Source organism: Cydia pomonella, chromosome 12, assembly GCF_033807575.1.
Source record: "Cydia pomonella isolate Wapato2018A chromosome 12, ilCydPomo1, whole genome shotgun sequence".
Classification (NCBI taxonomy): Eukaryota; Metazoa; Arthropoda; class Insecta; order Lepidoptera; family Tortricidae; genus Cydia; species Cydia pomonella.
The window spans coordinates 11,491,258-11,517,211 of record NC_084714.1 but is presented as its reverse complement, the minus strand read 5'-3'; the positions used below and the strand labels follow the sequence as shown (position 1 = coordinate 11,517,211).

The 25,954-nt window shown below is 38.5% G+C and overlaps 4 protein-coding genes across 4 annotated transcripts; all 4 read left to right on the top strand.

The window, feature by feature from the left end:
• Positions 1 to 1,158: 1,158 nt before the first annotated feature.
• LOC133523543 (lipase 3-like) lies at positions 1,159 to 7,940 on the top strand. The gene is made up of 5 exons (XM_061859190.1): positions 1,159 to 3,947; positions 4,326 to 4,530; positions 6,401 to 6,771; positions 6,901 to 7,059; positions 7,284 to 7,940. Exons 1-5 carry the CDS (start codon positions 3,795 to 3,797, stop codon positions 7,683 to 7,685), a joined length of 1,290 nt encoding a protein of 429 aa, XP_061715174.1. The 5' UTR covers positions 1,159 to 3,794; the 3' UTR covers positions 7,686 to 7,940.
• Positions 7,941 to 8,603: 663 nt separating this feature from the next.
• Positions 8,604 to 15,185, top strand: LOC133523544 (lipase 3-like). Its single transcript, XM_061859191.1, has 5 exons — positions 8,604 to 8,918; positions 9,763 to 9,967; positions 12,315 to 12,679; positions 12,767 to 12,925; positions 12,998 to 15,185. Exons 1-5 carry the CDS (start codon positions 8,760 to 8,762, stop codon positions 13,385 to 13,387), a joined length of 1,278 nt encoding a protein of 425 aa, XP_061715175.1. The 5' UTR covers positions 8,604 to 8,759; the 3' UTR covers positions 13,388 to 15,185.
• Positions 15,186 to 16,652: 1,467 nt separating this feature from the next.
• Positions 16,653 to 21,268, top strand: LOC133523542 (uncharacterized protein K02A2.6-like). Its single transcript, XM_061859189.1, has one exon. It carries the CDS (start codon positions 16,800 to 16,802, stop codon positions 21,102 to 21,104), a length of 4,305 nt encoding a protein of 1,434 aa, XP_061715173.1. The 5' UTR covers positions 16,653 to 16,799; the 3' UTR covers positions 21,105 to 21,268.
• On the top strand, positions 21,268 to 24,225 carry LOC133523545 (ommochrome-binding protein-like). Its single transcript, XM_061859193.1, has one exon. It carries the CDS (start codon positions 23,361 to 23,363, stop codon positions 24,210 to 24,212), a length of 852 nt encoding a protein of 283 aa, XP_061715177.1. The 5' UTR covers positions 21,268 to 23,360; the 3' UTR covers positions 24,213 to 24,225.
• Positions 24,226 to 25,954: the final 1,729 nt, after the last annotated feature.

The window sequence follows — 25,954 nt, the reverse complement described above, 5'->3', positions numbered from 1 at the left end:
CAGTTTTTCTTGGAAAACGTGTTGGTAGCTTATTTCAATGAACTGGTGAATAAGTGCTTACAAGCCCAGCTCGCTTTGGTGCAATTATTCGATGTTTAAATTAAACTGTAAGCCACCATTTTGAAAATTGTACGTACTTATACTGTTTTGACAAAATAAATCTAAGTTATAAGTTTTGTTTATTTCCTCGCAAGTGTGTTGAAAAACGTCGTATGAGACGCGTGTGCTATGGTCATTACACACATCGGCTTTCTTATTACGCGCTCGCTTGCAGCTCGCGCGCACAATATCGCCTCGTGTGTAATGACCAGCTTAGCACATTTGTATCATAATGTACTATTCAACGTTTTAAAAAATTCATCCTTTAATAGGCTTAAAAAGGGGTTGAAATTTGGAATACATTAAAAATTCATTGAAACTTATAAAGGCATAATAACCGATTACAAATAAAAGTTATTTCCACGTTTTTGGAAGTTCAGCCCCTAAAAGGGGTTAAAAAGGGGACAAAAGTTTGTATGAGGTTCAAGTTTTATTTTGAGCTAGGAACTTGAAACTTGGTAAAAAGGATTTTTATTAAAATTAAAGAAAACTGTTTTCAGTGTTTTTGAAAATTCATTTCCCAAGGTGGTGAAAATGGGATTGAAAGTTTGTATGGAGATCAAATATTTTTTGAGTAAGAGACTTGAAACTTTGTATGTGGCCATATTATTAGAAAACAAGAAAAGCAATTTCAGCGTTTCTAAAAATTCATCCCTTAGAAGTATTAAATAAGGGGTGGAAAGTTAAAACCATTACAAATGCTTTAAGTCTTAGAATAAATAAGATTACAATGAAGTTAATGGAACGTTATTGAAAATTCAAACCCTAAGGGGGTTAAAAAATGGGATGAAAGTAAACTTAAGATAAATCTCAGGGTTCAAATTTCATTTTAATCTAGGAACTTGAAATTTGGTTTAAAGGTATTTTATTAAAATAAAAGAAAACGAATTTTCGCGTTTTTTTAATTCATCCCCCAAGGTGGTGAAAAAGGGGTTGAAAGTTTGTATGGAGATCAAACATTTTTTTGAGTGCGGGGCTTGAATTTTTGTATAAACACATATTATTAAAATACAAGGAAAGTAAAATTAGCGTTTTTAAAAATTCATCGCCTAAAAGGGTTAAAAGGGGTTGAAAGTTTGTATGGGGTTCAAATATTATTATAAGCTAGGAACTTGAAACGTTGTTAAAAGGTATTTTTTCAAGAAAACAAATTTCAGCGTTTTTGAAAATTCATCCCCCAAGGTGGTGAAAAGGGGGTTGAATATTTGTATGGATATCAAACATTTTTGTGAGTGCGGGACTTGAATCTTTGTTTAAAGGCATATTATTAGAATATAAGAAAAGTAATCTAAAAGGGTTAAAAAGGGGTCGAAAGTAGGAATCCAGTACAAATAATGCTTTAAACCTTTTTAGAACATAACATTACTTAAATAAGCTGGGAAATTGAAACTTGGTAAAAGGGCATTATATTAAAATAGAGTTGGTCAAAAAATTGTTGAAAGTTTGCATCAGGAACAAAATTTTTTGTAAACAGTGAACTTGAAATGTCGTAAAAGGACACAATAATAGAAAACGAGAAAAGTGATTTCAGCGTATTTAGAAATGTATTCCCTAAGGGAGTTAAAATGGATTGAAAGTTATGATTAATCTCCTAATTCGATGAAAAAGGGTTGAAAGTTTGCATCGGGAGCGAACATTATTTTAAATAGTGGATTTGAAAGTTTTCGAAGGGGGCTGAGAATCCCTCTCAGAATATCCAGAACATTTTTTTCAGATAGGGGCTTGAAACTTCGTTAGTTGGGACAAACAAATCTTAGGCGTTATGTAATAATCAACAATTGATTAACCGTCCCTACTGCTATCTTTTGCTGCATAATTTATTTTATTTATTTGTTGAAAACACGTTTATATGACATTACAGTTTGTAACTAATGCACCATGAAAGTTAAGTACATATACAGTATTATTATACATTTATAAGACTATATTTTTACAGTTGAACAACTATCATCCATTCTCTCACGAAACCTCAGACATTCACTGCACACAGACGTCCATCGCCACGCAAACATATAAACATAATGTTCTAATACGCTTATGTATAGAATATATAACCACCGACATAAAAATCCACGCGTACAATGTTGCGGGCAACAGCTAGTAAAACATGGCCGCCATTTTTTTCTTTACTTTTGGTATGATCATGGCAAAAATCCGAAAACGCCTTTTCACCAGTGTCTGATCCACCAAACTATGCTGGTAGTGCCATTCTAATTAATTGTGGGTTCCTTCTACATTGAGTGGTTTGGCAATCCATAGAAAAAATTATCTCCTAAGGCTCTCAAAGTTTATGCACACCTCCTGACATTGCGCCAACTCGGCTTACACGCATTTAGGACGAAATGTGACGTTTTCACTCAAAAGGTACCACATTGTCGTTTGTCGATAAGGTTGATTTTAAATTGAAGCTATATGGAAATAGCGCCTTATTGACAACCGACAATAAGTACCTTTTTGGTTGCCTGCCTCTGCTCCTACCTGCCTGCGCCCATGTAATTTATTTACCTAAGTTTATTTTTATACAACGTGTCTCTACCCTCTGGACATAGATGAATAGGACTTGTCGATGAGGGTATTTCTAACCTATGTAAAAAGTCTCATTTCAAACGCCACAGTATGAACGGAGCCAAACAGCCTGTATGTAGATACACGGTAATTAATGAGTATGTCATGTCACTAGTGTCACTTTAATCTTGGCGCCTTTGTGAACGACCAATACAGAAAGCTCCTATTTATTGATGATTTATTTGTTTTAATTAACCTTATTAATTTTTTTAAATGTTTACTTAATCAAATAATTTACCATAGTAGAACATTCCTGAGAAGGAACTCTACACGTGATCTCGGTCAATGTCCAGAGAGTAGAGATATACAAAACCCCAAAAGCAAAATCCCCATAAAAACGCGTATAAAAAATCAGCCAAGAGCATGTCGGCCCATGCTCAGTGTAGGGTTTCGTAGTTACCTTTCTGTCAAAATAGGTCAAACGGGGCTATTAGTAAGTATCATGTAAGTACATTACAAGCATAAGGAAGTACCTTTGCCGCGCTTTGTACTCTTTTACTAAGAAGAGAAGAATTTTTGCACTAATTCAAAAACGACTAGATCGGTCATGTTCGCTATAGTTTTCAATGAAAGTATTGATTAAGCTTTTGTTTCACGATGTTTTTCATATTTTTTGGGCCCATGGTTCAAAAGTTAGAGGATGGGTGGGGTGAGGTGGGAAAATATTAACTTTATCAAAGAAAGATCTATCCAACGATCAAAGCAAAAAAAATAATTAAAAAAATCATTTTGTATCATAATAAAAAAAAATACTTTTAATGTGCATGATTTATGTATTCATGCCAAATTGCAACTTTCTAACAACAATAACGAATTGCGATTTTTTGATGTCGGTTAAAAACAATAAAAGATTTGAGACACTATAACCTGACTACGGAATTTTATTCATGCTTAAACCTGAATCTTTACATTAGAATAAGTGCGAAAAAAATAAGGTCTTATTCCAACATAAATGATTTACCGTGACGTGATAATGTGATAATATATATCTAAGACATCTATCAAACTTAATGTTCAACAGCAATCATTATTAATTGCTATCTTATTTGTGAACACTATATCTTTATCTGATACCTAAAATAGTATAAATGCTGTGATTTTGTTGAATTATCTAAAACTTCCGCGTTGCCATGTGGGGTAAAGTTTTCGTGTTATGTGCGGCGGTGGTAAGCGCGGCTGCAAGCCGTTTACCTTATGCCGAAGAGTTGGAGCTGCTTATAAAATCGAGTGAAATTGGTTCTAGACTATCTGATAACATACTCGAAGATGCTCGTCTGGATGTGGTGAGTTTTGGACTAGATCTTAGGTTCCATTAAACAGGAGGTTTCCTTCCCTACCTTGGTAGGTATTCATTAGTGATTCGTATGACCTACTTACCATGTGGATTTGGATTTTAACATGTAGGTACTAGAACTATAGAAAATAACATTTTGTACCCAAAAGATATGTTGACACTTTTGCACCTTACTCCTTTGTAATAAGGCGAAAAATGTAAACATAATTTTTACGTCGACTGTGCCTATGATGTAACATGTACACGTAATAAATGACGACTTAAATATAGTTTAAGTTTGCATATAAACCTCAGGACCTTCCCTGTCTAGTGTATCATGACTAGGTATGGACTAATATTAATCACTAAATCCATCGAACTGTTTCAGCCCGGACTGATTAAGAAGTATGGGTATCCCTTGGAAATCCATACACTTACAACAAGTGATGGTTATATCCTGAATATGCACCGAATTCCACACGGTCGGGATCAGAATACTGACCCTAATGTTAGAAGGCCGGTTGTTTTCTTGATGCATGGGCTACTTTCATCTTCGGCGGATTGGGTCTTGATGGGACCTGGTACTGCATTTGGTAAGTAGTAGGAATTTTTCTTAGTTTACGATTGTTAGATACTTAGGTACTTATTGTGGCTTAGATTTATTTTATCCTGTACATTAAAAATAATAGATTAGGGAGAAACTTCATGAGCATAAGATATTATGTATCCACAATAGTGAAGGTTACTTTGACAGCGTACGCCATAACCAGGGCCCGTACATTTCATACCGTTGACGGAAATATGACGTCACGCTATAGAGTATGATTCCAATTAGTATTTTCGTAATAAGTAATCATTTGTCAACCTCTTTAGTTAACTGATATACATAGATACTTGTCAGTACAGAAACGTCTAACTGACCTTCATCTTATGGTCACTCAACTAAATAATAGATTGGAAACCTGCATACATCTGCGAAGAAATTCTAAGGTGTATGTTTTTTTTTTTTAATCTTTATTTAACGAGCTTAGTCTAAAAGACGATGCCGCTCAATAGTACACATCGAGAAGTGTTCTTACACTAAAACATTTAAAACCTAAACACATCATTATTTTTGTCTTCGGATGCCCACCATCACCATACTGAACAGAGCTCTAGCCTCCCTTGATTGAGGGAAAGCTAAAATCCTGTTACAGCCGTCCAACTCCTTAATATTAATGCCTTGGAGCAAAAGATCATTCCTTCTGTCCTCGTTCCGAACACACTCCATCATGATATGATAGACATCTTTTAATTTACCACACTCTGAACATTCCGGTGGCTGGACTTTTCTCATTAAAAATGCAAATTTATTGAGTGGTATGTGCCCGGAGCGAAGTCTGAAAGCAGTTACAAGTTGAGATCTACATAGGTCACTACTATCAAACCACGGGGTTTTCCAAGGCTCGGGTTGAATGGTTTTATACCATATTCCCCTTTCCACCGACCTTTGATCAAAATGCTCTTTCCATAATATATGACAGTTTGTCTTCACTAAATGTATGTACTCTGTGAAGTATGGTTGAACTGTTATAGGCACTCCATCAAATGATGCTTCTTTAGCTAGATTGTCCACTATCTCATTTCCTAAGGTGTATGTGAAGTCCCCAATCCGCATTGGGCTAGCGTGGGGACTATAGCCCGAGTCCTCTCGCGCATGAGAGGAGTCCTGTGCCCAGCAGTGGGACGTATATAGGCTGAATTATTATATTATTATAAATAAATAATAAATAAAAATAAAAATTATTTTATTCAGTAACTTCATAACTTAACAATATGCAGGTTGGCGTCTCTTTTTAAGTATACAAGATACCTGTGTCAAGAGACACCGCTCTTTCTTACTGGTTTGCTAATTAACAATAACAAAACAACGGTTAAAAGAAACAAAAATATAACTAAAAAATTTGATTAAGTTACATTTAAATTTACGTTGCAGGAACTTGTATGTATGTGTGTTTGTGTGTTTGTGTGTGTGTGTGTGTGTGCGCGCGTATGCGTGAGGTGTATGTGTTAGCATAAAACTGTAGCATAGAAGAAAGTTGGAGAGAATTGGCGAAATATTACGTGATTTTAACTAATAAATCTTCTATTTCTGTGTAGTTCTTAGTTTTAATTAGATTTTTGAGATGATTATATATTCGTTTACATTTTTTATTTTGAACAGTATATTTACGTAAAAAGTATTTATTTTTCTACGCGTCAATAGCTAAGTTACCTAAATGTGTAGTGTTGTAAATAAAATCCTTGTATGTTAAAATACGTCATTTTTGCGTCAATGGCATGAAATATACGGGCCCTGGCCATAACACTCATAGGTAGATGTCTAGTTGTCCATGGCACTGTGGGCACGACAAGTTACGACGTCTTTAGGTGTTCTTGGAGTTCAAAAGGTTAATAGTTACAGTATTATTATGTATGCTTCAGGTTATATCCTGGCCGAAGCCGGCTACGATGTCTGGATGGGGAATGCTCGCGGGAACACATATTCGCGGGAGCACATCAAGCTTCGCCCTGACGCCATCTTCAACACAGATTTTTGGGAATTCTCTTGGGATGAGATCGGAAACATTGACTGCCCTGCAATGATCGACTACATACTCGCACACACTGGCAACGACAGACTTCACTACATTGGCCACTCCCAAGGAACCACTACTTTCTTCGTTATGGGCTCCCTTCGACCTGATTACAACGAGAAGATAATTTCCATGCACGCCTTAGCTCCTTCTGCGTATTTTGCCAACAGCCAAAATCTCTTATTGAGAGCTATTGCTCAATTTACCGATCCACTAGATGTGAGTTACATTCATTTTCTTTATTTTACTGTTTTTGATTTTAGGTTTCTTAAAGATCTTGCTCATGATGAAAACGCACTATTTTTTTTTACACATTGCGTGTACTACTACTAACTTATCATGTTTCAGAGTCTGGCTCGTATTATTGGTTTAGGTGAATTCATGCCTAACAATCTCATCATGGCATGGGCTGGTCAGGCCCTGTGCATGGATGAAGTGATTTTCCAACCGATTTGCTCCAATATTCTGTTTCTTCTGGGTGGATGGAACGAGGCCCAGCATAATGCGGTAAGATTTCGATAAATTCCTATTGATATAATTTTATTGTTTAAATCTAATGATCTATTTGCCATCATTATGCCGGCGTCACAGACACACAGCTTCTTTTTTTAATTGAAATAAGAGAATCGATTTTCCATCAAACGAATTTAAGTAGGTATCTAATCGATCAATGACATTTAGTAGTTTAGTTAATCAATCAGTTTGAATCGCCAAAATACGTTTCATTTCAGACAATGATTCCAGTGAAGCTAGCCCACACTCCAGCGGGATCTTCTACAAGGCAATTAGTACATTACGGCCAAAGTGTAAAAGACAAGACGTTCAAGCGCTTCGACCACGGCTTGTTAAAAAATAGGAGAATTTACGGTAGCTACAGAGCACCTGCGTACAATCTTGGAAGAATAACAGCTCCAGTCTTTATTCACTACTCTGCCTCGGACCCGTTGGCACATGTTAACGATGTCCAAAGGCTGTTTAATGAACTTGGCAGACCAGTAGGTATTTTCCGGATTCCTGATCCCAATTTCAGCCATCTTGACTTTATTTGGGGAAAAGATGCCAAAACTCACGTATATGACCGGGTTATAAATCTGCTCCAATCCATGGATATACATGGTTCACTACAGGTTTAATGATAATTGTGGACTGGTTTCGGAAAGCGGCAGCAAACTCTAAATCTTGATCAAAGTTTCACGCATACTTTTTGAACTTACCGACATTTTCTTGTCACATGATGGTTGGCCAGATTATAACTTATGGCGTCTAAAAATGCCTCGAATTCGCCCAAATATTTGTGATGCATCTCTTACTCTGAGATGCAGAGCCAATATTTGCGCAAATTACGGTGAAATGTTGGATTCAATAAAGATTGTTTTGTAAACCCACAATATTTAATTTTTATCAAGTGCTTTCAAGAAAACACTCATATGCGGGTGTATTTTCACCACCCGAACTATAATTCTCTACGTTGTTATACGATGCTCACTGTTGCCCTTGATTGCACTTATCCCACCTAACAGACCTATTAACATCTTATTTTTTTATCACAGGTACAAAAAAAAACTTATAGGTACCCCAATTTGACCGCCCGGTCTGTCATTTTCGTACAAAATTGATAAGCAGGATGATCGGGTAGTTAATTGGCCAATCAATGTCGTTTTAGTATCTGAGATATAAAAACGCAGTGCTTACGACTTACGAACCCAAAAAACTATGAAACTATAAGTATGCATCAATCGCCGGGTCAGGGTTTGGATGAGTAGACAGGGCCCGGTAGTCAATTCGATATTTTTTTATTGTAAGTATGATTATCATCATCTTCCATGCGTTTTCTCGGCATTTTTGCCACGGCTCATGGGAGCCTGGAGTCCGCTTAGCAACGAATCCCAAGAATTGGCGTAGGCACTAGTTTTTACAACAGCGACTGCCATCTGACCTTCCCACCCAGAGGGTAAACTAGGCCTTATTGCTGCCTGAAAAAAAAAACAATATTAAAGTACCGCGGCGGCTACAAATTAATGATGTTCTCAACTAGCTTTGTCTTGAAAATTTTCAGTTTGTCAGTTTAGTTCTTTTATAAATCTTTATTGTCTGTTTGACTCATTGTCTACATTACGATAATATCAGTTCAATGATATCTTAAAGTCACTTTAATCATTTTGTTAGGTATAAAAGGCTGAACTTTTTGTGTAGACCTGATTATCGCTATGATTGCATTGGTTATAGTCTTGTTCTGTGGAAGTGCAGCGCTAGTCGATGCGGCTCTCGGCCGATCGCCACACGCTGATGAAATTAAACAGCTATTTCAACCAGAAGTCAATGCGAAGGTATCCAGCAATATTTTTATTGACGCTATTTTAGACGTGGTGAGTTGAATATACCTTCTATTTTATATTGAACAATCTTACACAAATCAACCTATTTAGTCCCGGCATAGTGGGTAAGAACTAGGCAACGATATATGTATATAAATATATAATACATAATAGACATAATGTCAAGGGTAGACCTACTCCAACCAAAACTCTAAAAGGTTAAAGTTTGCTCGATAAAAATGCCACGAAAATATATTTAATTTTCATTGTAGATCGTTGACCTACATAGCAGTATAACTTTAATATAAAATAGTTGTGATATTGCCAAGGCATTGTGCATTGTGACCGGTAAAATTTAAAAAATGGGGATAATTTTAGAGTAATTTGGATTTTCAACTCTTTCAAAAGTATCTACGACCTACGTACTAAAAAATTTTTTATTAAGTTTAAATAGGAAAGGAAAACCTCTTCCTTTCCTATTTATCCCTTCTTCCATTCTCCGGTCACACATGTACCTAGTACCTACTTAAGAATAATCTTTAACCAAGAGCACCCTCAATCCACGGATATGTCGAATATTTATGAGAAACAGACGTGATATCTACAACGAAAAACATGCAAGCAAAAAGTCGTTACATGGTCTCACATAGCGTTTGCTATGGCTTTGTTTTTCCTGGCATTTTGATCGAGTTGCAACACCTGTTTTTTTGTACTACTTATATCGATGGCAAACTATCATAGGACCTTTTTACTCATGGGCCCATGGACGCCTGCAACTACAGAGGTGCCACATGCTGTACATTCCTTCTTTTAAATCCGATAATGTGAACCCACGAGAAAACTGGCAGCGATATCAGTCCATGCGCGACCTATTAGGCATTTAACGCATTTTCAGCCTCTACTGGTTAGAAGGTACCGATATCCTATTGAAGTCCACCACGTGAGAACCGCCGATGGCTATATCCTGGGCATGCACCGCATCCCTCACGGACGCAATCGGAGCAATGACGCTGGCGTCGACAGGCCCGTCGTGTTTTTGATGCACGGTCTGCTGTCCTCATCGGCTGATTGGGTATTAATGGGACCTGGTTGTGCATTTGGTGAGTCTAAATGTTAAATTTGTTTTGATAGATAAATTGGATGGCACTTATAATTGTGTTGGTGCTGACATTCTTTATCCGATAATAACAATTTAGTGTGCTTTTGATAATTTCGGTTAAAAATATATGACAATAATACGCATCGTAGAATGTAACATTAGCGGGTAAATACACCTATGATCTAGCAACAGCGACGTTTGTGGCTATATTAATTCTTGAACGATAAAAAAGAGAAAAAAGATTCATAAATAATAATAATTGTTATATTGTTTTGTGTCACAAACAATGTGTTAAATTAAAACACACACGAACAACGTGAAAGTGTAGAAACCGGTGTTAATAACTTTTTCAGGTGAGCAGGTGGACCTTCTTGGCCCTTACATATGCTTACAAAATGCATTTACCTCGCAAAGGAAATATAGCTGAATTCACTAATGATACGTCTCTATCATCCTTATTAATTGCATGTCTATTCACCTATCCAGCCAAGGTACGGTCACAGACTTTAATTGTTGACCCATCTACTGTTCACGCTAATTTGGTTGTCAATAGTTACTAACGCTATGACATCTACAATGTAAAGTAAACCCTAATAATCAATGTCCGTAACTGTACACATTTTGAAAATATTAATTGTTTTTATGAAGTGAAAACTTCATTAGGTGCGTTGGGCATTTTTGAGATGGGAAGAAACCATTGAACTCGCGATCATCATCATCATCCCCTCCTAGCCGGTTTCGGCCTCGGCGACTGATTTTGTACTGGCTAGTGAGAGCGACGATCATGAGCTCTCAGGTGGCTGACGTAGCCTATTTTCGCAGTAAATGTACGCACCGTAAGTCTGCACCCCTCCGAAAAAATTGTAGCTTATGACCGCAGGTGGTCAGGCCTTTAACTCGTCACGCTTTGCGTCGAGTTCCACTCGCCTCTGCTCTTCAAAGGCTTGCACTTTTTTACTCACTGTATGCCTCCACTTCGGCCGATCTCGTGCCGAAGTCTCCCAGTGCAATGGTTCAATGTCGCATCTCCGCATGTGACGCTTCAGCACATCTTTGTAGCGCAACAGCCGCCCGGTTTCCGCTTACCACTTTGCAACTCTGAGTAGAAGGTGCGCTTAGCAACTCTGTCATTAGACATACGGGAGACATGACCACACCATCGCAGTTGTCGGCGCATTAGATAGGCTTCAATGCCGTTAATATTAGCACGGCGAAGACCTTCGGTGTTTCCGACACGATCTGACCAAGAGATGTTCATAATGTCACGCAGGCATTTAAGGTGAAACCTATCCAATGAACGAATGTGTTTTCGGTAGAGACACCACGTTTCAGAGGCATACAGAAGATTGGGCGGAACTATTGCCATGTACACAGATACCTTTATCTGGAGCTTAATATCATGTGAACGGAACACCTTGACGCGCAGTTTGCCAAAGGCAGTGGCAGTCGCTTCGATTCTGCTGTTAATTTCGTCGTGAAGGTGGCACTTGGATGTTATTGTGCTCCCCAGATATCAGAATCTGTCTACTTGCTTAATAGAGTCGTCGCCGAGCCTGACGTCAACGGGCACTAGTGTCTCCAACCCCATGATTTCGGTTTTTTTGACACTGATTTTAAAGCCGAAATGCTGACAGGACTTATAAGGCTCGTCATAAGCATTTGTAGACTATCCGGGGAATCCGCCACAAAGCAACGTCGTCTGCGTACATTATCTCTGTAATAGTGTCCTGAGATACTTTTGTGCGCGCCTTTAGTCGTGCTAGATTAAACACACTGCCATCAATGCGAAAACGAATACGGATGCCATCCGCTAACGTTTGTAAGGCATCTCTGACGACAACAGCAAAGTAAAGAGCGAAAAGAATTGGTGCCAAAACGCATCCTTGCTTGACGCCACAAGTAACACCAAAGTATCCGGAATTTTTGCCCCTTACGCTGATACAGCATTGCATGCCGTCGTTCAGAAGTCTAATGAGCCTGACAAACTTAGCCGTGCACCCCTGTTTCGCCAGCACCTTCCACAAGGCTTCACGGCTTCCTCTGTATATAAGTATGTACATATATGGTATATGTAGGTACGTACATAGATACAAATGCATGTTGGCATATTTTATTGGCAGGAAGGTAGTATACCTAGGTAATGTTTTTCTAGAACGAGTGTATGTAGGTTGACTAAGTATATTTTCTTGGCACGTGGCAGTCAACCTAAGGGCTTGATATATTTCGATGTGTATGTTTAACCATCTTTTTTTCTCTTATGATTAATGGTTTATACATTAGTAAGTGAAGCTACCATATTGACTTGTAATCTCCTCTTATCAATCTTAACAATACTCCTACTTTTTCAGCTTACATATTAGCCGACAAAGGTTACGATGTTTGGATGGGCAATGCTCGGGGTAACTACTACTCGAGAAACCACACCATACTAAACCCAGATACAGTTCCAATATTCTGGAAATTCTCTTGGGATGAGATAGGGAACATTGACTTACCTACAATGATCAAGTACGTGCTTATGCACACCGGGAAAGAAAGACTTCACTACGTCGGTCACTCCCAGGGTACCACGGCTTTCTTCGTTATGGGCTCTTTGCGACCTGAATATAACGAAAAAATCATATCGATGCATGCTTTGGCTCCAGTCGCATACATGGCACATAGTGGAAGTCAGTTTATAAAAGCTATTAGTGAACTATCGAATCCACTTTACGTGAGTAAAAGCCTTCATAAAGTACCCATATGTGTCATTATTTCTTTATTAAGGGCATTTTACTAAATTGGATTGTTTTGATTATAGACTCTTGCACGTATGATTGGTTTAGGCGAATTTTTGCCTAATAACGAAATGTTGACATGGGCAGGACAAACATTGTGCAGGGAAGAAGTCGGGTTCCAACAGATTTGTAGTAATATGTTGTTCCTTATGGGCGGATGGAATGAAGATCAACATAATGCGGTAAGAATTTGGTTCTAATTTACAAGCGTGTTTTCCTATTTTATAAGGTAATAATATAATGTTTTGTTTCAGACTATGGTGCCAGTAAAATTGGGTCACACCCCAGCGGGAGCTTCCGTGAAACAATTTGCACACTACGGTCAAAGTATGTCAGAAGGGCAGTTTAGCCGCTTCGACCACGGATCACTAGGCAACAGATTAATTTATGGCACCTCAAAACCGCCTCGTTACGACCTGTCCAAAGTAACGAGTCCCGTTTTCCTCCACTATTCCCCGGCCGACGCCCTTGCGGATGTTAGAGACGTTGACAGGCTGTTCGGGGAACTGGCCCGGCCAGTGGGGAAATTCAGGATTCCGGATTATTATTTTGGACATCTTGATTTTATTTGGGGCATCGACGCGAATACGTATGTCTATGAGAGAGTTATAAACCTTCTTCAGGCTATGGATGTGCACGGTTAATAAACTAAGAGCAGTTTTATAAATATTAGGTTTACTAGTGATACAGGCGCACAGAGTAGTATTTGGTCCTAAAAGTTGGCCAAAAATATTTTGTTGCCCTAATGGCTTCCTAATAAATAATAATATTTGATTTCAGTTTTTCCTTGAAAAAGGGAAAAAAAAAACCGTCCAAGAGCATGTCGGACCATGCTCAATGTAGGGTTCCGTAGTTACCCGTCCGTCAAAATAGACTTATTTGTAAAAATACAAAAACTAGTTAATCGATCATATTCGCTGTAGTTTTCCTGTTTCACGATTTTTACATATTTTTTGGACTAATGGTTCAAAAGTTAGAGGGTGGGAGGTGGAAGTATCGAATGTGCCTACGAAGAAAAAAATCACCAAAAATAGGGTGGTGCATTAAGGTCGCTGTTTTGTTGCTGAAATACATACTATAACGTATATTCTATAACATACAATTCCAATTTGGAGTTAGATATGGTGAAAAATATATTAAAACTTCCTTTGAAAATGAATTGAATTGAATTGAATTTGATCTTCCAACATGTGTTTTTATAGCAGGTTTTCTGGTGCTTACATCTCAAGGGCATGAATCAAGAAAAATAATTATTAACTTATTAAAATTAAGTGCTAAATAAAGTAATCACCTGGGTCTCTACAATTCTTGGTGAAAAGCAACACAATACGACCCAGTAAAAAAAAAAATTTTTGAAAATAATGAAATTAAAGCGCATCGAACAGTCACACGGACACTCGGCGAACGGTAACTTTCGGTTGAGTCTACACACGTGTTGGATAGCCTTAGCGTGTTGTATTTTTTATTATTATTTGGAGCGGTTATACTAGTTTTAGGAAACAATGGCTTAAAGGTGGTAGAACTAAAAAAGTGATTTAGGCCAACTTTTAGGGCCAAATACCAGTTCGTGCGATGGCATTGCTTACAAAGCCTAGTCGTGGCTTCTCATTTAGGTATAAATGTTACAATAAGTCTTTGTACGAGTACGTTATTGTTGCTCTGACTTAGTTTACATAAGTACAAAAGTCATAGTGTGTGTGGGGTTGGCTAATAGGTGAGATACATCAACATCAATGTTTTCTGTTCAAAAATATAAAAATAACTGTATGTTAAATATTCAAGTAACTTAAATGCCAATTTCTAACTTAATTTATATATGAAACTCTGTAAAATGAGACAGTAAACATTAAAATAATGCGTATCAATTTGAGAATAATCTGGAATGTTCAGTCATGTAATCTTTTTTATCTTATCTGTTTAATATATTAGTTTTGCTACTGGTGTTATTCACATTAATTAATATAATCTATGATTAGATGTTAGATAGGAAATAAAATCACTGCTGTAAAATATAACCAGCTGATTTCTTTCCTTATTATCATTTGATAATGTTTTATGATTTATTTATATACTATAGATAAGCTCAAACCAATTTTATTTACCGACTCGCACTTGGCTGGTTTTTTTGACATTTTCACATATTATAAAATATGACATTGTTGCACCAAGGCGGTTTGTTTACAAAGGGCCTACCGGAAAATGCGGAAGTCAAAATTAAGTTATCTGCCTCGTTATCGTTCGAATACGCAAGAGTGATATAGAGGTTAGATAAGGAAATTTTGATTTTCTTGTTTCGCGGTAGATCCTCAGATTGTGATGGATTGTGTAACATGTGGATAATGTAACTGGTTCCCCGCGATATAGTCGTAGCCTAGTGCAAAGACCTCTGACATATTCTGTTATGTATTGTATTGATAATAAACTTATTCCTATTCTCACTTCGATGACAGTTTGATTGCCCAATTTACTTAAAGTTTACTATCTAATTTGTCAACGTTCCTACTTCTTCTTCTTAGTCGTATACTCTTGGCAGAGTAGTCGTGGTCATTGCGGTCGTTGTACGGCTTTTTTCGCTGTTTCCCGACATGCTTCTCTATTTATTGCCTGCCGCGCGCACAGATTCAAAGGTGACCCGGTGAGAGCTTTCCCTTGGTCGGTCCATTGCATTGAGGGCCGCAATCTGGGTCTTGTCTTGTGCCATCCACTCTGCCCCGAACAACCAGCCTCTCCATCGCGTCGTCTTCCCTGCGCGTAACGTGACCGTAGTAGCTAAGGATGCGAGAGTGAACGATTGCTGAAAGTCTTTGTGTAACTTTGAGCTCCTGGAGAATTGTTATATTATAGGTAGTGCGACGCTGAGTCCACGATATCCGCAGCATCCTTCTCCAGCACCACATTTCCAAAGCATTAATGCGTTACCGTTCACTCTCTCTTACTATCCACGTTTCAGCGCCGTAAAGCAACACTGGGAAAACGAGAGATCTTACGAGACGAGACTTCGTTGCTTTTGTGATTTTGCGGTCTCTCCAGATCTTAGAGAGCTTCTCCATTGCAAACCTTGTAATGGCGATGCGTCGCTTGATTTCATCTTCGGAGCCTCCGCTGTCTGAGACCAAGTATATATATGACGATACAACGTCACAATTTCCGATCGCTTTTGGTTTATTCACGTTGTTACGGTTCACGACCATCATCTTGGTTTTCAGTCGGTTGATCTTCATAGAGTTATCATAGAGCGCTCTTAATACGTAAACGAGATATTGTGGAGCGCCCATTCGTAAGAGAATTTCCTATAGCTGCGGCCATTTAACAGAATCAAACGCCTTCTGTAAGTCAACATAACATATGTACTTATGTTGGTCTTTTGAATTCTCTAGCTTTCTCCACTATTTGACGCAGTATGAGAATCTGCTCTCTAGTTCCTGTACCTCTTACAAATCCAGCTTGTTCTGGTGCGATTTAGTTGTCGATATATGCCTTCAGTCTCTCATTTAAGATGTGCAGTAAAATTTTACTGGAATGATTTATTAAAGCGATCAAACGATAGTTACCGCACTTTTTTGTAGAGCCCTTTTTGTGAAGAGGAACAAAGATCGAATGGGTCTATTCTTGAGGCCAAGTGCACGCTTTCCATATGTTGTTGGATACTTTATGGAAAAGTTCTGTGCCATATTCTCCCCTACATTTGATAATCTCAATCGGAATATTATAATTTCCCAGCGCTTTTCCAGATGTAAGGTTTATAGCGGGACCAGTTAACCAGGTTCTGGAATCGAGAAGTTGTGCGCATCTGGATCCAGAAAAAGAGATTGACAGTAGACTTTACATATTTCCAGTACCTCTTCTAGGTTAGTTACAACATTGCCTTCAAGATCTTCGACAGCCCAAGCTTTGGATTCGCCCTTTGTAATGACCCAACCTCCTTTCTACTCTTTGGTATTTTAGAACATTTAAATAAGAACATCACTTATGTCATTAATTTTTATTGTCAAAGAAAAGTCTATATAATACATGCATATATTTATTACAAATTGAGTTTATTTTATTGGCGACGAAATGGACGCCGAACAATTCGCTCAGTTCCTGAGCGTACAGCAAGCACAGCAGGAACAAATCTTAAAAATATTAAGTATGGCACTTACACATACAGCAACACGGACGGAAGCAGGTACCTCACAAGCAGATAGCAGCGTGACGAGCGCTAACACTACTTCACAAGGACAGCCTAACAAGGTCGCTATTCTAAAAGCTTTTAATATGGACAAATTTAACCCCGACAATTACAGGGTGAGTGACTACATCGATTTTTTTGAAGCCAAGTGCTCAATACACGCAGTAGACACAAATGATAGTCTGAAGAAAGACCTATTACTTAACTGTATGACACCTGACCTTTTCAGGGAACTGAAGACAGCACTTACCCCCAACTTTGAAACCAGCACATACACCGACATTCGTACAAAACTCTTAGACTTATACCGCGTCAAGAAAACGCGATACCGCGCACTCATAGAATTTTGGAGTTGTATTAGAGAAAATGATGAGTCCATAGAACATTACACAAACCGTCTTAAAGCGTTGAGCATAGATTGCGGTTACGACGACAAACTCCTAGAGCGCCAGCTTCGTGATCGCTTTGCGACAGGCCTTAATCACACGGAACTCGAAACAGATCTGAAACAAAAGTGGCCTAACTTAACAGAAATAATTAATGGACAGACGACCGAGGTGACATTCGCCACATTATTTTCAATCGCACAATCACGAGAACAAGCCGAAAACGACACGCCATCAACAAACGTTAAAAGAATAAGCAAGAAAGCTAACCATAAAGCTGACAAACAAGAAGCTACGAATTACAGAAGCCCCCGAAAAATACGTTCCAGTCAATGTCTACGTTGCGGCAAGCACGATAAACATAATTTAACAAATTGTCCAGCAAGGAAACACATATGCGAAGAATGCAGCACAGAAGGACACTACGAAAGCTGCTGTATTAAAACTGGCCGAGCATACCTAATCAAAGGCAGACCTAAAGTACCCGGGTACAAAACACAACGTGTAACGAACACCACAGGATCGTCTTCTAACACGAATGACGATTCTTCAGACGACAGTGACATTGAAGACGATCTAGTATGCAACGTCGCTCCAGCACGAAACAGAGACTGTAAGAGAATAGATGTTATTATTAACGGAAAACACTGTACTATGGACTGGGACCCGGGATCAGCGTACTCAATCATAAGCACATCCCTTTGGCGGCAAATAGGTGCTCCAACATTAACGAAAGCTCCTAAATTAAAAGCGTACCATAACTTCAAACTCAAATCAGAGGGTCTCACCGACGTCACGGTGGAAGTCGAGGGGAAACAGAAGATTGTTCCCGTAGTTGTCATGAAACACGCAGATCCGATGCTTTTTGGGTTACAATGGAGTGAGACCTTCGGAATGGAGTTCCCCAAACCTGTATACTCCATTAAAAACGTAACGCCGACGACTCTACAACAAGTAATTGACAGATACAAACCACTTTTCGACGGGAAGCTTGGCAAAGTTGAGGACTACCTTGTAAACATTCACATAAAGCCAGGAGCAGTACCTGTACATCTACCTGCACGACCTATCAAGTTTGGGATAAAAAAAAATATTGAAAAAGAAATAGCGCGCCTTGTGGCAGATAACATTATACATCCCGTAGACCCTAACGTGACACCAGTAGAGTGGGCGACACCCACAGTAAACGTCGTGAAACCGAACGGTGATATAAGAATCTGTGGAGACTTCAGAAGTACGTTAAACCCTGTTTTGATTAAACATTTACACCCAGTTCCACTTTTCGATCAACTACGACAAAAATTAGCACGAGGGAAAATATTTTCAAAAATAGACCTTAAGGACGCCTATCTGCAATTTGAAATAGCACCGGAATCAAAAAAATACCTAACACTATCGACACATCTAGGATATTTTAGGTATAATAGAATGCCTTTTGGAATATCAACAGCGCCCTCCATATTTCAACATTACTTAGACGAATTACTAAGGGACATTCCTAACACAGCAGTGTATTTTGATGACGTTGCAATAGCCGGAGAAGACGTGAAGGAACACCTACGCACACTTGGCGTCATCTTTGAGCGACTACAGAAAGCAGGCCTAAAAGTAAATCTACAAAAATGTTCATTTCTACAAAATCAAATAGAATATCTTGGCCACTCTATAGACAAAAACGGTATACGCCCGACAAAACAGAAACTAGAAGCAATTTCCAAAGCTGCGACACCTACCAACGCTAAAGAATTAAGATCATTTCTGGGTCTTGTAAATTTCTATGAACGTTTTATACCACATTTACACGGAATATGCGCTGACCTTCATGAACTTACTGGTAATAGGCAACCGTGGCGTTGGACAGAACATGAAAATCAGATATTCGAAGCCACTAAACAATGCATTACCTTATCAAAACCACTGACTGCGTTTGACGAAGACAGATCAATCTTTCTAGCATGTGACGCTTCAGAGAAAGGCGTGGGAGCCGTATTGTATCACAAGAATGGGAACACAGAACAACCCATAGCTTTTGCCTCAAGGAAACTTCGAACAGCGGAGACGAAATACTCAGTCATTGATCGCGAAGCACTCGCCATTTTGTTTGGAATCAAGAAATTCGACCAATATTTACGAGGAACCAAATTTACCTTACTTACTGACCACAAGCCATTAATCCATATACTGGGTTCTCAGCGTAATCTTCCCAAAGTAGCAAATAACAGACTCGTTCGATGGGCACTAATAATTGGCTGCTATAATTACGACATATGTTACCAGAAAGGTGAAAACAACATACTAGCCGACTGCCTCTCTAGATTACCGAACTCTGAAACACAGCCTTCAGAAACAGAGTGTGCTGTACATCGCATTGAGTCATGTCTTCTAGGAACCAGAATGACAGATTTACATCTCTCTGAGGATCTTTTGAAGGAGACAACCAGCCAAGACGTCATATTATCAGAAGTTTTAAAATGTATCAAAACCGGCTGGAGAGAAATACACTTTACCAGTGACGTTAAGCATTTCTTCAAAAAGCGTAACGAACTTTCAATAGAAAACAAAATAATATTATGGCAAGGTAGAGTGGTGATTCCAGAAAAACTACAACGCAAAGTCCTTGCATACCTCCATAGAGGCCATCCTGGAATATCAGCAATGAAGGCACTTGCACGTTTCTATGTTTGGTGGCCATCCATTGATGAAGACGTAGACCAGTATGTCAAGAGATGTTGTAGATGCCAACAAAATAGACCTCATTGCCCTGAACTTCCAATCTACTCGTGGTCTATCCCTGAGAAAGTATGGGAAAGGATCCATATCGATTTTGCAGGACCTTTTGAAGGTACTTACTGGTTAGTCTTGAGCGATGCCTTATCGAAATGGATAGAAATTAAACCTATGAAGAATATTACTACATCAAAATTGTGCACTGAGTTAGACGACATATTCTGCACCTTTGGTCTCCCAGAAATAATTGTATCTGACAACGGCCCACAATTCACATCATCAGAATTTAAACAATACTGTAAAAATCAAGGCATTTTGCATATTAGATCTTCACCTTACCACCCAAGAACCAATGGTCTCGCGGAACGCCTCGTAAGGACTTTTAAATCAAGATTTGCATCCGGCACAGAACCCCAACACCAGCGTTTAAGAGAGTTTTTGTTCACGTACAGGATCACACCCCATAACACTACGGGCAAATCACCAGCGGAAGTAATGTTTGGACGTCAAATAAATACGTTATTGTCAAATATTCGACCAAATAAAAGGAGGGAATTACAGTACAAACATGTAAAGGTCAATATTGAAACCTCAACGAATAAACCAAATTATGCACCCGGTAGTCCAGTATACCATAGAACTCGGCTTGAAAAGTCGTGGCAGCCTGGAATTATAGCAGAGCGCAGACATCGCTACTCTTATACTATTTCGACACCACATGGAGACGTCATAAGGCGACACGCTGATCATATTCGACCTCGACTGAAATCGCTTAATAACCCTCCAAATTACCATGAACCATCTCCTTCATCCCCCCTAACAGATATGTTTCGTACGCCCGATGCCACTTCGAGTCCTGGACCGTCACAAATATCATCCGCCACTCTTAACTCCACCCTGATGAGCCCTCCACACAACAGCTCCACCACTCCTGAAGGTTCATCACACACAGGAAATACGAGTAACAGAAACCTGTCGCCTGATCCAGATCCTGTATCTACATCGGCAAACCCTACAACGCAGCACCGTAGTCAGCGGGCAACCAGACCACCTCGGAGACTTATAGAAGAGATGTGATCAGGGATGGGGAGGGACGAATGTAATGACCCAACCTCCTTTCTACTCTTTGGTATTTTAGAACATTTAAATAAGAACATCACTTATGTCATTAATTTTTATTGTCAAAGAAAAGTCTATATAATACATGCATATATTTATTACAAATTGAGTTTATTTTACCCTTCTTAGTGATCAAACGTATTTTCTTATAAAGGTCTCTTGTTTCGTATTTTTTTCGGCATGCGATTCAACTTCTATGTATATGTTTGTCAACGTACACAACTGTACTAAAATGACAGTTGGAATCAGCAGATAGGAGTAATTTTAATATCTTGGATATAAAAACAGAGCTAAATTACTTACATATTAGTATACCCATACTCTGAACTGCTTCCTAGTTCCTAGTAAAACAACTCCGTGCATCTGCATTCATGTATTCTGATTCACAGCATCTTAACGAATTTCGTCGAACCCTTATCCGCAGTTCGGGTAATTGATATTTCCTGTAAATAACGTACAAGTTCATAAATTAGTCATAAATCAAGTCAGGACCTATTTTGCTACTGTGCTCCAATATTTTAAAGTGGGTGGTGCGCAAAGAATATAATACTCACTAGGAGGTGGTGCGTGTGCTTGGTAACTTTTTAACAAATTTTATGATTATCAAATATGTACCTATGTAATAAAAATATTCAAATTAATTACCAAACTATATCTACAACGCAGACTTCATCAATATAATAGGGAGTATTGCTGAAATGTTCTGCCGCCAGAGTGCAGCACTAGCACTTTTCGTAAACCATAGAGTAACTTATACACACTGTGTTAAACTGATTTTTGACAAATATTTACAGATAATAAAATATGATATTGATGCATCTAGTTTGTTTACAAAGGGCCTACCGGGAAACGCGAAGATCGTTATTTAGTTATTTGCCTCTTCATCGCTCGAATATGCAAGAGTGATAGTGAGGTTAGATAACGAAATTTCAATTTTCTTGTTTGGCGGTAGCCCTTCAGATTGTGATGGATTGTGGTAGTGGCGCCCCCTACGCAGAGTTTCGCGTAATATTCCCTATCCCTTCGGGTGGCAGCGCCTCCGGTTGAACGGTGGGGGAAATGGCGAGGCCATTTTTAAAAATATGTCTTACGTGGCAGAGGCCGGGAGCTGGACACTCCCCTAATTGGCGGCGACCCGGGAGACGGTTCTGTCATAACAAGCCCTTGAGTGGCAGAGACCGTCTCCCAGCCTCTGTGCGACGCCGTATTATAAAACCGTTAAAATTATGCCTTGCTTGCTCACTCTTGCATGATGCATTCATCAATAAACAAGGATGATATTTCCTAACAGTCGAATTCCCGCGTAAAGCTAAGTTTGTTAGAAATGACGTGATGTCACCAACTGTCGAGCCGCGAAAATGCAAACGGAATACGCAGTGATAAAACGTGAAATAAGCTGTGTATTGTAAGGGGTGAAAAAAAGTTTAACGTGTAAATCAATGTATTGTTTTGTCATAAAGACTGCTTTTTCTTCAATCAATTGTTTTATTTCCTATTTATACGTGTTTTTATACATGAAAGTAGAAAAATTTGGTAATGTGAGATAAGAACAAGTCTAGCATAATTCACATAAATAGAATGGAATTCATTGGTATACAATCAAATAAGCCATTTTATGTTGAATTCAATGTGTATAGTTTATATATATATCATTCATAAATTTTTTTGGGATTTTTTTTATTGTAACGGTAAAAGTTTATTTGAAAATTACATGTCAAGGATTACAATAGTTAACAATACATTTACATTACGTCAGTTATGTCATTCATTATAAATTAAGCTTAAACTAAACTAATCAAACTAGATGTTTTGGGAAATGGTTATATTTCTACCACGCGCCTGGTAGAATCTTTGCCAGGCTCTTAGACTCTCTTAACTCTATGGCCAGGCTCTGATGTTTATCAAATAATCAATTTATTTAACCAGCTACTTAAATGCTATGACATTGACATTATTGACACTAGTATGTGACAGTAGCAACAAAGGAATTATTTCCCAATAATTTTCCATGCGATTGTGCAAATATTAAATTAATATGTAGTTACTTACAAAACAAGAAAACTCCTCTGTAATAATAATATCATAATTCGTAGATTTAGTTTCAAACGCAGGCCATTGTTACAATGAGAAATAATCGTGTCAAGATAAAGAACGGTATTTTGACAGTCTACAAACAACTGTAAACTGAATCAAGATGTAGACACGGCCTTCACCATGGACTCAACAAGTTCAAATCTACATGAAGTAATGACTTCAAATTTAAAACAAATATTTCACCACAAAGGGAAATCTTTCGTGCGGGAAGTACTTTTAGCAGATGCAAACGTACCATACAAATTATCTGTGGACCGAAGTAAAAACAAGCTATTTTTCTGTATAAATGCCGACGATTTCTCTAACCAAAGTTTCCATTTAGTAGTGTTGGATCTTGAGACTGGGATACCGTGGGTCATCCAGGGGATACGCAACGGGTTTGCGAGCGCCGTAGACCCCGCCACCGGCACCGTGTATCTTGGTGGGAGCAATGGCATCTTCAAATACAACTACAATACATTAGCTGCTCAAGGTCCCGTGCTCAATAGAGTCGATGTCTTTGATATGTTCTTCAAGAATGAACTCTACTTCGTTGACACAGCAACGCAGGCTTTGTCTATTCTCAGGAATACTAGAAAGGTTCCCGTTAAAGCTCTAAAGGGCTATTTGATTCAGCATTTCATAATAGACGGAAAAGATGATTTTCTTTTCACTAATTCAACGGGTCTTTATATCTTACCTCACGGACATCAAGCTGCTAATTTGGTCCCCTATAGCGATACTATGAACTTCAGGGGGGCGGCTGTGGATACTTACGGACACGCACATTTTATCACTGAAGATGGTGTTTATCAGATCGATAAGAATACCAATCAGTTGCGGAAATGGTTATCGGTCCGGAATGGATATGGTTTGGCATTCGACAAATATAATAATATCATTTACAGCGACGAGCGCTCTATTAATAAAATCTACCCTTTAGAATGTACTAAAGACGACAGTGATGCTGATAATTCTAATTTCGGACAATAAAGCCTGAGATATACTATATTTACTTTTATTTTATCCTGAAAACTAAATTAAGAGATAATAAATGTACATATATTCGTTTATGAGGCGGTAAGGCATAATTTTTCGTGGTCTGACCAAAAATCTAACTAAATCTAATCAACGGAAAGGAGACGAGACGGTATACAAAAAAATCTACTCTTCTAGAGTGAATAGCTTGTATGTTATATTTAAGGGGCAATGCGTTAGTAAGGTTTTTGAAGTTATTTTTTAAGGTAACGCAGTTGCCACATCAATATTCGCGCGTTTGCTCGATCCTTCCTTCTAACTAGCACAAGTGTGTGAGGATGACGACGAGTCTTATTAAAAATGTCTAAAATTAATACATTTTCTTTATAAATAAGGCAATCGTATCAGCATAAATTTAGTTACCAATATTACTGAGTTACCTACTTTGTTTTCTTTGTTTAAATAATATACGAGTAAGGGTTGTAGTAGGCAGTAGGTGTAGGTAGTGAAAATTATGACGTGATTCAGGCTTGATAACTACAACAGAAGGTCTAGCAACGATGCCAATTGTTTGCGCCGTAGCTAACGAAACGGTAATGTCTCGCTATCACTCTTCCATATAAGTGCGACACAGAGACTCTAGCCTTTCGTTCGCGTCGGCGCAAACGATTGGCATCTTGGCTAGGCCCCCAGGTATGAGCAACTTGTAGCGGACTTTGGCTACTTTCCCAAAATTTGAAGCGACTCAAATGAAAACAAATTGCTTTAAGTTTTATCAAACTTCCCTTAATGTCAAAAGTACTTTTCTTTGTACGTTAATGCGACTATTATTATCATCGAATGAGCGGGGGTCTTTTAGCCGACTGGGCGCGCATTTGTTTTTTTCTTTTATTACTTATACGCTTTTTAGCGATAAGACCGCCTTTTGTTACCTAATTGTAATTTGTGTTCTCTTTGTATTCTCCTTTATGGTGTACAATAAAGATTATGTATTTATTTCCCATCACGGAACAATGGTGTTCCGGACCTTTGGGAGGCGTGCGCGGAGCCGAAGCCAACACGTAGAGGCCCTTTTGACACTTTAATGAAATGTAAGGGGTACACCTAGCGGATGTTGCCCTTGCCCGTGTCATGGGACGCACGCAGAGGCAGCACCCGCCAGGGTGTAAGGACTATTTGAGAGTTGATGGAATCTAAAATGAACTGGGCTATTGGGTGAAAGCGATGGACTAAATACTGGGCTATGGGATAAAAAAACCGGACGCCTGCCTAATAAAACGGTATTCAATTTTATTTCCGGCAGACGGTGACTCTCCGCCCCCCAAGATGGGCCCCCACAAAAAGCGACATCTAGGATGGCTCAAGGGCAACACCGGTGTGAGCGGCTCAGGGGTGTCGAGAGGTGTACGCCGCTTTCTACCCAGTGGCTGCGAGCAGCCACTGTGCCAACTCGCGTCTTATGTATTTATTATTATTACGCCAACGTTTTATGACATAATGCTTAATTTTAATTTTAGAATAAAAAGTTATCTATTTCAAAAGTTTATTTCTGATATGTACATCTATTTTTTATAAGTATCTATCTGTCACAAGGTCACAACAAAACAGCTTAGTTCCTGAAGTTCGCATTAAAAGTGCTTATTTCTGAAATTGTGAAGTAATTTAAATAATTATTTCGATAGATAAATAAACGTATAGAGGACCGTAGCATTTATGTCAACTTACGTTAGTACAATATCGAAAATAAAATAATAATT

What these genes read in the sequence shown, in the direction of transcription:
- LOC133523543 (XM_061859190.1), top strand. Translation starts at nt 3,795, where the DNA reads ATGTGGGGTAAAGTTTTCGTGTTATGTGCGGCGGTGGTAAGCGCGGCT. An exon ending in GGGACCTGGTACTGCATTTG is followed by an intron (nt 4,531 to 6,400) that starts GTAAGTAGTAGG and finishes TGTATGCTTCAG; the next exon opens with GTTATATCCTGGCCGAAGCC. An exon ending in ACGAGGCCCAGCATAATGCG is followed by an intron (nt 7,060 to 7,283) that starts GTAAGATTTCGA and finishes GTTTCATTTCAG; the next exon opens with ACAATGATTCCAGTGAAGCT.
- LOC133523544 (XM_061859191.1), top strand. Translation starts at nt 8,760, where the DNA reads ATGATTGCATTGGTTATAGTCTTGTTCTGTGGAAGTGCAGCGCTAGTC. An exon ending in AACTATCGAATCCACTTTAC is followed by an intron (nt 12,680 to 12,766) that starts GTGAGTAAAAGC and finishes TTTTGATTATAG; the next exon opens with ACTCTTGCACGTATGATTGG. An exon ending in ATGAAGATCAACATAATGCG is followed by an intron (nt 12,926 to 12,997) that starts GTAAGAATTTGG and finishes GTTTTGTTTCAG; the next exon opens with ACTATGGTGCCAGTAAAATT.
- LOC133523542 (XM_061859189.1), top strand. Translation starts at nt 16,800, where the DNA reads ATGGACGCCGAACAATTCGCTCAGTTCCTGAGCGTACAGCAAGCACAG.
- LOC133523545 (XM_061859193.1), top strand. Translation starts at nt 23,361, where the DNA reads ATGGACTCAACAAGTTCAAATCTACATGAAGTAATGACTTCAAATTTA.